The following is a 12,038-nucleotide window of genomic DNA, read 5'->3' on the forward strand; positions in this document are numbered from 1 at the left end:
AAAGAGTGGAAATATCAGCACTTGGAGGAGCAGGTGATGGAACTCACCAAAGCCATCTATGTTGAGTTCCTGGGATTCACCATCCATGCATGAATGGATGAATGAGATTCCCACTGTCCCAACCTAGTATCCAGCAAAACCCCAGCCAAGGAAATGGGCATGGTGGAAACAGCAGGGAAAGAAGACCCTGTAGAGATGAGATTGACTCTGGTCTAGTGCTGTGAAGAGACATGAGAGCCCCTGGGAGGGCGCTTGCCTGCATCCAGGCCTGGGGTAGACATGGTGGTGCTCTGCTAGGAGGGTAGATCTGGTGTCCCTCTCCCAGGCTGACACAATGCTGCTCTCCTGACCCAACTCCAGGGCCGCTGAGCAATCGTTTTCCCCGGTCCCAATTGGTGGGTGGGCACGGGGTCCACCTTGTCTCTGCGCTGCACCACAAAGTCTGCCCTGGGGCCACCAACCTCAGAGCTCCCATTCACTGGTCTGGTGTGCCCTTCCCAGTATGGCGGGTCAGGGAGAAGGGAGGGAGATGGTGGTGGAAACGGGTGATGCACGCGGAATCCCCTTCTCTGAGTGTGCAGAAAAAAGCTTGCAAGTTCCAGCGGATCAGCCAGCCCCACATGGGCACCTCAGAGCACTAGTCAGCCTGGGGTGAGGGATTGTTTCTCAGCCCCCCACGACACGCAGGCCCCAAAGTGAAGGGACAACTGGTCAACCAGCTTCAAGATAGGCTTGGAAGATGGCGCAAAGGCTCTGGGCTTTGAGGGAGGCAGCTGGGTCTTAGGGCTGTAGGTGTTCCTCTTAGGGCTTAGACTTTAGGCAGTAGGTGAAGCTTTCTGCTTTGCATTTATGGCTCAGGTTAGCCTCTCACCTCACCCCTCATCTGCACAGGCTTGACCTCCGAGGGGGGCTTTTGAGTTCTTCGTGGGTGTCATCATCTGAGCATTTCCTTACTGCTTCTGGAAATTGCTTCAAAAGATGCAGCTACGCTGTGTTTTAAGAATGTAGTCTTCACTTCTGCTGTCTCGTGAAACACATCCAAAGCCCTTCCTTGGCCTTGTTTGTCACAGAGATGTGACTGCTAGGCTCTGCTAGGAGAGGAAATCATTTCTTCTGAGCTTGTTGGTCACTGAGCTCCTTGGCCATTGCAGCAGGGCGCCGCAGTTGCGCCTCTCCTGACTCAGGAGCGAACTCTGTTGGCAGAAAGGCTCCAGATGAGGGGCAGGGCAGAGCTGAGCACTGACGCTGGGGTTGCAGCCGGTGCTAAGAAGGGGTCACTGGGATCATCTGTCCTGACCTGCCAACTAGGAAGAGCAGCAAACCCCTGGCCAGGCTCTGACATTCCCTGACAACCGAAGATGAGGTGACTCTCCTGGTTCTCCCACTGTGACTGCAGTGTCCCTGCCAGGAGTCGGCTCTGGAGGCTGTGTTTTGGGGAACAGCCCCGTGTCTCTGTATGTGAGGGTCCCTCTTCCTGTGCTAAAAACCAACCCTCTGATGCTCAGGACTCCCATTTCTTCAGCTGGCATCAGAAGAAAGGCACGTGGCCAATGTCCACAGCAGCAACGTACAGAAAAGGCAGAGGCTGGAGTTGCCAACTGAAGAGTGAGCGCACAGGTAAGAGGAAATTCGTCCTGAGCTGATGGTTGTGGATCCAAATGGGAGCCTGGGTGTGCAGGAGTTGGAGAGGGGAGAGGCGATGGGGTCAAAGACAGAGTGTGAGAGATTTGTCACTGCTATTGACACCTCCTTTTGCATTCACACAGACTCTCGCGCACACTAGAGCACAAAAACGTACGCACCAGCACACACACACACACACACAGGCACGTACAAACACAGACAAGGAAACATGGGTGAGCGCGCTCACAACTGCGTGCACCCTGACGCTCATGTGAGGACATGACTCATGCACACGGAGGTGCATGCATTTGCTCAAACACACGTGATCTCACGTGAAGGCAAATGTGCGCGCACCTGTGCCTGCAGGCACGCACAAATAAACATCATAGCCAAAGCCCAATACCACCCACGGACTCCCCACCACCACAGCTGCAGTGAGAACACTGTTAGCTGATTCCCTCTTCATCTTGTCGGGCAGGGGAGAAAGGAGAACCGTCAGGGTTTGAGAGTGCAGGCACGCGAGTGGAGACCCTGATGTGACATGCCTCCCCTTCCTGCAGCGCCCTGGGTGTAGGCAGGATGCACCTTGCCTCCCTGCAGTTGTGGGATGTAGTCGCTGGTGCAGAGGCCCTAACCCATTTGAGATGCCTTGGGGTGTCTCTCCAGCACCCATCAAAAAGGACATGCCTTTCCTGGACATCCTGTGTTCTCCTTGCTAGTCAAATGTGGTTGTGCTAGACATCCCCAGCATGTGACATGATGCTGGAGGAATATTTTTAGGCCGTACAACATTGAGTTGCTGCATTTGAATTAAATGAGGTGTCTGAAAAATAGGGACATGTATGTGTCAAAAGGAGATCTAGCAAATAAAGTTGAGGGAGCCTAGAGAGAGAGATAGCTCTTATTTTGGTCAGCTGCATAGGCCGGCACTGGACTTCAAGAGTAGCAACAGGCTTAGTTGTCCTAAATGTGCGCATCTACTGTCATATCAGGCAGCCAAGGATATTCCCCTCCTGGCCTCCAGCCGATGCTGCAAAATGATGCAAGTCACTCATAACTGCTTCATCAGAACTTGCAAAAACACTTGCTCGTATCTTGGACCACCCCTCAAGCGCCACCAGGTATTTCTGCCAGCGCTCCTGCCTTCCATCTCCATCGATTATACCGGGAGCTTGGACAAGGGGCTTGTGTGCAGACAAGTTCTCAGGAGAACCAAAGGCAAGAGGAATCCCACCTGCTCTGTGCTCATAGTGTGCAGGGGATGGAGCGGAATCCCCATCCAGCCTTTGGGCTTCTAACCTGGGATTACGAGCTTAGGTTGACTCAGCTGAATCAGCAATCAAAGCATGGGTAGATGAACTCCCTTCTTGTCACTGTCAAGGCATCCTGTCTAGTTGTGTGACAGGAATAGAGAATTCCAGAGGGGGATAGCTCTACTTAGACTCTCTCTTCTGACAGGCAAAATTGCACTGCTGGGTTTAGTCTCTCTCCACAGTTTTGAGAGAGAAGGTAGGTGATTACTTTAGCCTACTTCAAAGTACATTCCCCAGGAGGGACCCCTGCTGCCTCTCAGGAGCTGTCAGCCCTGGAGACCCCAGGGAGATCTCAAGAAAGTCTGTGGGGCAGAGGAAGTCACTTCTTTGGTTGTGCCTCTGCTCCTGAGCTGGGCCAAGCTCCTGGGACTGAGAGAGCTCATGGCAACCTGGCAGGTTCTGCAGAGAGCTGCTCAGTCCAGGAGCAGCTCCTCTGCAAAGAGCAGCAGGGCTCAGGGCTCTGCCTGCAGGTGCCCAGATGAGGTGAGCAACTCAGAGAGAAATTCATGGCAGTCTGGAGTGGGAGGACAACCGAGAGCTCATTGGAAGGGAAATCTTCACTGCCCTTAACACAGTAAGTCTGGCTGCCTGGCCATGCAGCTGTGGTTCCTAGAGGGGTCTTCTAAGGTGGCACACCCTGCGGCCAATCCGATCTGTCAGGATGGCTCTCAAAGGTTCTCAGAAGTGCAGGAGAAGGAGGTGCTCCAGAGCAGGGATTATTTGCCCCACCATCAGAGGGACAAGGCATCACCGCTTCCTTCTCCTGGGGACAGCTTCAGGGATGTGAAGCCAGAGTGTGCACACATGTCTCCACAGGGCTGCAATTCAGAGCAGTGTCCCTGCGCTCCAGGGATGCTGTGTGCCCCAAGCAGTGACACCGCTGCCTGCTAGGGTCAGCGCTCAGCCTGCCCAGGGAACTCCCCGTGACACTGTGGGGAGAAGCTCCGGGTGGAAGGAGCAACCCCCAGCAGGGCAAGTTCATTCTCCCATCGAGAGGGTGTCTGGGCTGTTCACAGCTTGATCTCACCAGCAGGACATCTCCTGAGGGGATCTTCCAAGAGGAAGGTCAAAGCAGGAGCTACCTCAAAGCTCCAGCACTGGCAGGGTGGGACAGAGTTCTGCAGAACCGAGCACACAGAGGGTGGCATGGAGTCTGTGAGCCCTGGATGGGACAAGACACAGGAACAGCTCCAGGCAGCAGGGTCATGGCAAGAGAGTCAGAGGAGAGTGCTGACAGTGCAAGGGGGACGTGGAGCAACTCCCCTTTGGCCCCTTCAATGCAGACACCTTCCTCTGAGCATCTCCCATGTCTCCTCTCCCATCCAACAGAGCCCTCTGCCCTGAAGGCATGTGGTCTCTGGCCTCCTCTGCTGCCAGACCTCTAGAAGAGGAGAGGTGCTTCTCTCTGGGGATGGGCCCATTTCCCACTGTCCAACGAAGGAGCTAAGAGCGACTGCCCTGCAATGTCACCGTCTGCAAGGTGGCATGCACAGCTGGGTAAGGAGAAGGCTTTCCTGAGTACCCGCCTGTCCCTCTCTCCTTTCCTCTTTTGCCAGGAGTGTCATGGTATTTGTCCTCGTTTCTCCACCTGCCTGCTTTGCTCTTGTTCTGGCTCTTGGGCTTTCTGGGAATTGGGAGGGGTGGGATTCAGCTGAGTTGTCCTCCAGGTGAGAGAAGTGCAAGCACAGGGCAGCTGGGAACAAATCTGACGGACAGACCAGCTGCCCTGACTGCGCTAAACCACAGGGAGCGCTTTTTCCTCTCTGGTCTCGGGAGTGTTCATCTTTGCAACAACAGAAATGAGGATTTCTACAACTTCAGAGAAAGCTCCCCAGGTGTGGTGGGGGCATCGAAGAAAGTCCTACCAAAATGATTATAAAATCGATCAAGCGTTTCTGCTGCAGCCCACAGTCTCAGGAACTCTGTGTGAAGATATTAAAAAGCTCTTCCCCTTTAAAGGAGAACGTCGTCTGACATAAAATGAACATCGGAGCTGAAACACCTCTGTTGCCGTGTACCCATGGCTGTAGAGCAGGACCGACTCCTTCGGAGTCCATGGGCAGAGGTCCCTGCTCCTCACAGCAAACTCCACCAGCACAAAATGGAGCTAAAGCAAGTTGGCTGACAGAAGGTCCTCCCAAAAATGGGAAAGGAAATGTGCATGTTTATTGGGGGGGGGGAAGGGGTGCAAAGGAGGGGGCCTATGAGAAATAGCATGGGTTTGGCTCAGAGGAGTCTTTCCTAACTCTTCATTGTCTTCTGCTCCTTGGACAGTCCCCCGTGCTCAGAGGGAGGAAATGTCCAACAGCAGCTTCCTCAACGAGTTCCTCCTCCTGGCGTTTGTGGACAAACGGGAGCTGCAGCTCTTGCACTTCTCGCTCTTCCTGGGCATCTACCTGGCTGCCCTCCTGGGCAACATCCTCATCATCTCCGCCGTAGCCTGTGACCACCACCTCCACACCCCCATGTACTTCTTCCTCCTCAACCTCTCCATCCTGGACTTTGGCTCCATCTCCACCACTGTCCCCAAATCCATGGCCAATTCCCTGTGGGACACCAGGGCCATTTCCTACTCAGGATGTGCTGCCCAGGTCTTTTTTCTCTTCTTCTTCATTGGAGCAGAGTATTTTCTTCTCACTGTCATGGCCTATGACCGCTATATTGCCATCTGCAAACCCCTGCACTATGGGACGCTCATGGGCAGCAGAGCTTGTGTCAAAATGGCAGCAGCTGCCTGGGGCAGCGGTTTTCTCTATGCTGGGCTACACACTGGAAACACATTTTCAATACCACTCTGTGAGGGTAATACCGTGGAGCAGTTCTTCTGTGAAGTTCCCCAGCTCCTCAGGCTCTCCTGCTCCAACTCCTATCTCAGGGAAATCGGACTTCTCACATTTAGTGCTTTCTTATTTTTGGGTTGCTTGGTTTTGATCATTCTTTCCTACGTGCAGATCTTCACTGCCGTGCTGAGGATCCCGTCTGAGCAGGGACGACACAAAGCCTTTTCCACGTGCCTCCCACACCTGGCCGTGGTCTCCCTGTTTGTCAGCACTGGCATGTTTGCCTACCTGAAGCCCCCCTCTACCTGCTCCCCAGCTCTGGATCTGGTGGTGGCCGTTCTGTACTCGGTGGTGCCGCCAACAGTGAACCCCCTCATCTACAGTATGAGGAACAAGGAGCTCAAAAATGCAGTGCGGAAACTGATTGACTGGACGTTCTTCAGCAGCAAGAAACTTCCCATCTTCTTCTGCAAATGACTTTCAGCATCTCCTGAGAGACCAGGCCTGTCCTTTTGATCGTGGTTCTTTTTCTCCTTTCTTTTCTTTTCTCTTTTCTTTTCTTTTCTTCTTTTCTTTTCTTTTCTTTTCTTTTCTTTTCTTTTCTTTTTTCTCCTTTTTTTTTTGCCTGAAGTAATGTTGTCCAGAAAGAAATGTTATTATTCATCCCACTTCTACTTAAGCATTTACGTGTTTGTGTGTCCCAGAAACTTTGTGTAAATGGAGGAACTAGGCTCCTAGTGTAATTAAGCAAAAGAAAAGAACCTGCAGCAGCTCACTTTGTCTCAGATCCTTTCTCTGATAACTTCTCTGGTAAGTTCACTGAGTGGTGGCCATGTGCAGAGGACAAGGAGAAGAGTCTGGAGGAGAGAGAGGGTAAAACACCATCTCTTCGGTGTGGTGCCTGAACACTGGGCTCTTCTTCCAAAGCTGGTGGTGAATGCGGCCAAGGAATGGTATCCCCAAAGGGCTTGTGGCTTTCTTGGGTTCTCCAGGGGCTCAGGGTGATGCAATCAGAGTCCCAGTGTTAACGGGTTAAGCAGTTAAGGACTGGCTTCATTTACCAGCTTGTAGATGTGATTCCATCTTTTCTGCCACCACCAAGGATGGTGGCTTGGGGGGGGGTCCCTCAGTTGGTGCGCCTGATTCCTGAGGTGCAGGCTTGCAGAACTGCGTAGAATCACCCGCTCCCGAGGAAGTACTATTTGATCCATAGTACTGCAAAAAGGCATCCCAAAAGACCTCGAGCATCTCTGAATTGCTGGAGGTAGGGAAGAGAAGACACCATCAATTACGGATGAAACAGCTCTTCGGGTTGTGCAAAGAGAGTGAGATAATCTCAGAATGGGAGATACCTGCTCCAAGGGTCAGCTTTCCAAGCCCTAATGACTGTGGGAAGGAGGAGTTTGTGAAGTGGACTACACTACACAGCCAAGGCTTTGGTATTAGGAACTCCGAACATGATAGCATCAGCAAGGATTGGTTAAAACACGATAGGGTTATTCCGCCCCAGGAAAACTCTAATGGCTTTGCAACTGCAGGCTAATGTTTACACAACTAGCGAATTCCCGGTCTGGAGAAAAGGGGAAACCCACAAGAGAGGTTGAAGGTGTTGTCCTGCAGAGTGGGAGACCTGCTTGCACATCATCTAGGGTCAACTACGGGTAGACTGAATGTCGAAGCTCAGCTACTGGAGGCGTCCACCTTGTACCTGTGCATGAATATGCACACATTTTTTATATATATATATATATTTTTTCCACCCCCTACAAATAGACCTTCATCCTGATCAGCCAGAAAGGGGAACAGGATGAAGTGGTTGGTGCTGTTTGAGTGCTGAGTATATCTGCCTGGGTTGACCTGGGTGGCCAGCCAAGCGTATACGATGTCTAGGGTGAGCTGCCCGCGGGAAACGCACGCTCAGTCTCACCGCTGCAGAGACTGGGGAGCCGCTGCTGCAGTCACCGCTGTCAGCTGGGCTGGGGGACCCCGGCTCCTAGAGACAGCTGCAGAAAGCCCTAGCGATGCAGAAGAAGTTGTCGCCCGGGGCCTGGAGCCAGCTGGATTCGGTAACCCGTCATGGGCGGGATTTGAACCCACGAATGCAGTGCACCAAGGTTAGCAGCCCACTGGCTTTTCCGTGGAGACGCAACCTCAGCACGGTGCTGCAGTTTACATTCCGGTTTCCAGAGCAGGAACGGACAAGCTGCAAGAGCTCTTTCTGTAGGAGATGTGAAGCCAACGAGTTTCCTGTCTCCAGGGCTGCCTCTGGTTCCCTCTTCCAGATAATTCCCAGTTTACCCAGCTGAGCAAACTCAGGTCCTTTCCTGCTCTTATTCCTACATTTTGATGCCCACTTTTTCAAGCTATTTTACCGTCATTTACTACTTTTCTGTGTTTTTGCTTTCTGCAAAGCATGGAGGAAGAAGGAAGAGGAACGCCGGAGCCTGAACAGGGCCTTCAGCCCTGGCCCCTCAGGTTCAGAGTCTGTTGCTCTCCCAGGTGAGCGTCCAGGCCCTTTGGAGGTGCTTGGCCTCATGCAAGAGATGGCAGCACAGGCTGCAGCCCTGATGAGCTCAGCCCGGGGCTTTGGGGTGGGACTTACAGAGGGAGGATGTACCAGACTAAGCAGGTAATTTGGATTTTGGTATCTGAAGTAAACGCAGCTGCAGACAGGCTTCCACCTGGCAGGCTTATTGCCAGCATCTCTGATGGGGTGGGATGTTGGATCACTCCAGGTTTTGAATTCCCCGGAAAGAAAACACACAGACGGTTAAAAGGCAGGTGCTATCTCCTACTGGGAATTGAGCCCAGCCGGGGAATTGGGAGGGCCGAATCCTGACTGCTCTACCGCTGAGGTGGAGGTTCTGGAGGGGGCTTTGGCTGTGCCTAAGCCGAGGACACACATCTGCCCTCTGGCAGGGTGCTCAGGGTGCGAGTTGGACGCGCTGCTGACAGCACGGAGGTGGCTCCAGTGGCTCTGGTGTGGGGTGGGGCTGCTCCAAGATGCTGCCTATTACTCAACCCATGCCACAGTTTTGGTCCCCCCCCAAGCTGCTCCCTATTCCTCATCCTGTGTCTTGGGGTCAGTCCCCCTGAGCTGCTCCCTGTTCCTCACCCCGTGTCTTGCGGTCAGTTCCCCCAAGCTGCTCCCTATTGCTCATCCCATGCCATAATGGGTGAGGGCCCTGGAAGGAAGGAGTGTTCAAGAGAGTTGGTTAATATTCAAACATCACCTCCTCCAGGCTCAAGAGCGGTGCATCCCTATGAGTAGGAAGTCAAGCAAAGGAGGTAGGAGACCTGCATGGATGAGCAAGGAGCTCCTGGCAAAACTCAACCAGAAGAAGGAAGTCTACAGAAAGTGGAAAGGGGGACAGGCCACTTGGGATGAATATAGGAATGTTGTCAGAGTATGCAGGGATGCGACGAGGAAGGCTAAGGCCCGTTTGGAATTAAATCTGGCTAGAGATGTCAAGGACATCAAGAAGGGCTTCTTCAAATACATCAGCAGCAAGAGGAAGACTAGGGAAAATGTGGGCCCTTTGCTGAATGGGGTGGGTGTCCTGGTGACGAAGGATGCAGAGAAGGCAGAGTTACTGAATGCCTTCTTTGCTTCAGTCTTTACTGGTCAGGCCAGCCCTCAGGAACCCCAGACCCTGGTGGCAAGAGAGAAAGTCTGGAGAAAGGAAGACTTTCCCTTGGTGGAGGAGGAGTGGGTTAGAGATCATTTAAGCAAACTTGACACCCACAAATCCATGGGCCCTGATGGGATGCACCCACGAGTGCTGAGGGAGCTGGCGGACATTATTGCTAAGCCGCTCTCCATCATCTTTGAAAGGTCATGGAGAACAGGAGAGGTGCCCGAGGACTGGAAGAAAGCCAATGTCACCCCAGTCTTTAAAAAGGGCAAGAAGGAGGACCCAGGGAACTACAGGCCAGTCAGCCTCACCTCCATCCCTGGAAAGGTGATGGAGCAGCTCATCCTGGAAGCCATCTCCACGCATGTGGAGGAAAAGAAGGTGATCAGGAGTAGTCAGCATGGCTTCACCAAGGGGAAATCATGCCTAACCAATCTGATAGCCTTCTATGATGGAATGACTGCCTGGGTAGATGAGGGGAGAGCAGTGGATGTTGTCTACCTAGACTTCAGCAAGGCTTTTGACACTGTCTCCCATAGCATCCTCATAGACAAGCTCAGGAAGTGTGGGTTAGATGAGTGGACAGTGAGGTGGATTGAGAACTGGCTGAATGGCAGAGCTCAGAGAGTTGTGTTCAGTGGCACAGAGTCTAGTTGGAGGCCTGTAGCTAGCGGTGTCCCCCAGGGGTCAGTCCTGGGTCCAGTCTTGTTCAACTTCTTCATCAATGACCTGGATGAAGGCACAGAGTGCACCCTCAGCAAGTTTGCTGACGATACAAACTGGGAGGAGTGGCTGATACACCAGAGGGCTGTGCTGCCATTCAGAGAGACCTGGACAGGCTGGAGAGGTGGGCAGAGAGGAACCTCATGAAATTCAACAAAGGGAAGTGCAGGGTCCTGCACCTGGGGAGGAATAACCCCATGCACCAGGACAGGTTGGGGGTTGACCTCCTGGAAAGCAGCTCTGCTGAGAAGGACCTGGGAGTGCTGGTGGACACCAAGTTAAGTATGAGGCAGCAATGTGCCCTTGTGGCCAAGAAGGCCAATGGTATCCTGGGCTGCATCAGAAAGAGTGTTGCCAGCAGGTCGAGGGAGGTGATTCTCCCCCTCTACTCAGCCCTGGTGAGGCCACATCTAGAGTACTGCGTCCAGTTCTGGGCTCCCCAGTACAAGAGGGATGTGGCACTACTGGAGCAAGTCCAGCGAAGGGCCACAAAGATGATTAGGGGACTGGAGCATCTCTCTTATGAGGAAAGGCTGAGAGAGCTGGGCCTGTTTAGCTTGGAGAAGAGAAGGCTGAGAGGAGATCTTATCAATGTGTACAAGTATCTGAAGGGAGGGTGTCGAGAGGATGGGGCCAGACTCTTTTCAGTGGTGACGAGCGACAGGACGCGAGGCAATGGGCACAAACTGAAACACAGACACTTCCATCTTAACATGAGGAAAAACTTTTTCACTGTGAGGGTGACAGAGCACTGGAACAGGTTGCCCCGAGAGGTGGTGGAGTCTCCTTCTCTGGAGATATTCAAAATGCGCCTGGATGCAATCCTGTGCAATGTGCTCTAGGTGACCCTGCTTGAGCAGGGGGGTTGGACTAGATGATCTCCAGAGGTCCCTTCCAACCTCAGTGATTCTGTGATTCTGTGATTCTGTGATAATTCTGGTCCCTCCAAGCTCTTCTTTGTCGCTCACCCCGTGCCCCATTGCCAGAGGGAGAAGTCAGAGCCCTTTTCCCGTCTGGGCCTGGCTTCAGGGCATGCAGAGAGGGGCTGGGAGGTGGCAGGATGGGTGGCCATAGCAGGGCCTCTTCCCAGCCAAGGGTGGGTGAGAGTCTCTGGAAACACCTTCCAAAGGGAGCCACAGTCCTGTGAGGGGGACACTGACGTCACTCCCTGACTTCCCCCAGGACCACTTTCAGGTGACCGGGGTCTGCCCACGCCCTAAAGCCCCTTGGCCAGGAGGATCATAAGACAGAGTGATTAGGAAAAGAGGGGTTGCAGGCCAGACTTTGCCAGACTCCACCAGACTATCTCAGTCTGGGGGGGCTTCATTACTTATTTATTTATTTACCTGTAGGAATTTTTGCCCATTTAGTGGCTTTGAAATCCATTTCAGAGCACTTCCTGAGCTTCTGTACACACCACAGTTCCTCCAAGCCCTGCTCTTGAGCAGACTCTCATCAGGTTGCTTGTGGTCTCACCAGGTGCCCTTCCAAATATTCTATTTGCTCTGAAAATTGCATTTCCAAGCAGCTTGGAGAAAGGATGTCACCGGATGTCTCTCAGCATCCTGGCTGTTGTCTTTGCTCGGTGCCTCTTGCATCGCCTGAGGCCTGTGACCCTTTAACCTGCATGAAGGATGTTTCCAAAACGACTCCCTAAGTTTTAGCTGGTTTGCTTTTCAGTGCCTTGAAGGATGGTGAAAGACCAGTCCTACCACTTGTCTTTGCTATAATGCTTCTCATAGCCCCGGATGAGCAGTTCCTAAATACCGGCTCTGTTGGTGCCACCACTTTAGATGCCCTTGCCTAAGTCCTTCCATCTCTCTCAAACTGTCAGTGCATAAAATAGGATAACGCTTGCTCACCCTCATGCACAAAAGATTAGTTAAGTTCATTCCATGTTTGGGAAGGGATTAAACTTCTGGCTGTTGGAAGGATTCCCACTCCGACCCAGACCTGAAGGTCTT

At 52.8% G+C, this 12,038-nt stretch overlaps 1 protein-coding gene across 1 annotated transcript; it reads left to right on the forward strand.

The window, feature by feature from the left end:
- The first annotated feature begins 5,233 nt into the window (after positions 1–5,233).
- LOC136996424 (olfactory receptor 14C36-like) lies at positions 5,234–6,193 on the forward strand. Its single transcript, XM_067317346.1, has one exon. The coding sequence runs from the start codon at positions 5,234–5,236 to the stop codon at positions 6,191–6,193; it is 960 nt and encodes a 319-aa protein (XP_067173447.1).
- Positions 6,194–12,038: the final 5,845 nt, after the last annotated feature.

This window comes from Apteryx mantelli, unplaced genomic scaffold (assembly GCF_036417845.1).
Source record: "Apteryx mantelli isolate bAptMan1 unplaced genomic scaffold, bAptMan1.hap1 HAP1_SCAFFOLD_40, whole genome shotgun sequence".
NCBI classification, from domain to species: Eukaryota; Metazoa; Chordata; class Aves; order Apterygiformes; family Apterygidae; genus Apteryx; species Apteryx mantelli.

What these genes read in the sequence shown, in the direction of transcription:
- LOC136996424 (XM_067317346.1), top strand. Translation starts at nt 5,234, where the DNA reads ATGTCCAACAGCAGCTTCCTCAACGAGTTCCTCCTCCTGGCGTTTGTG.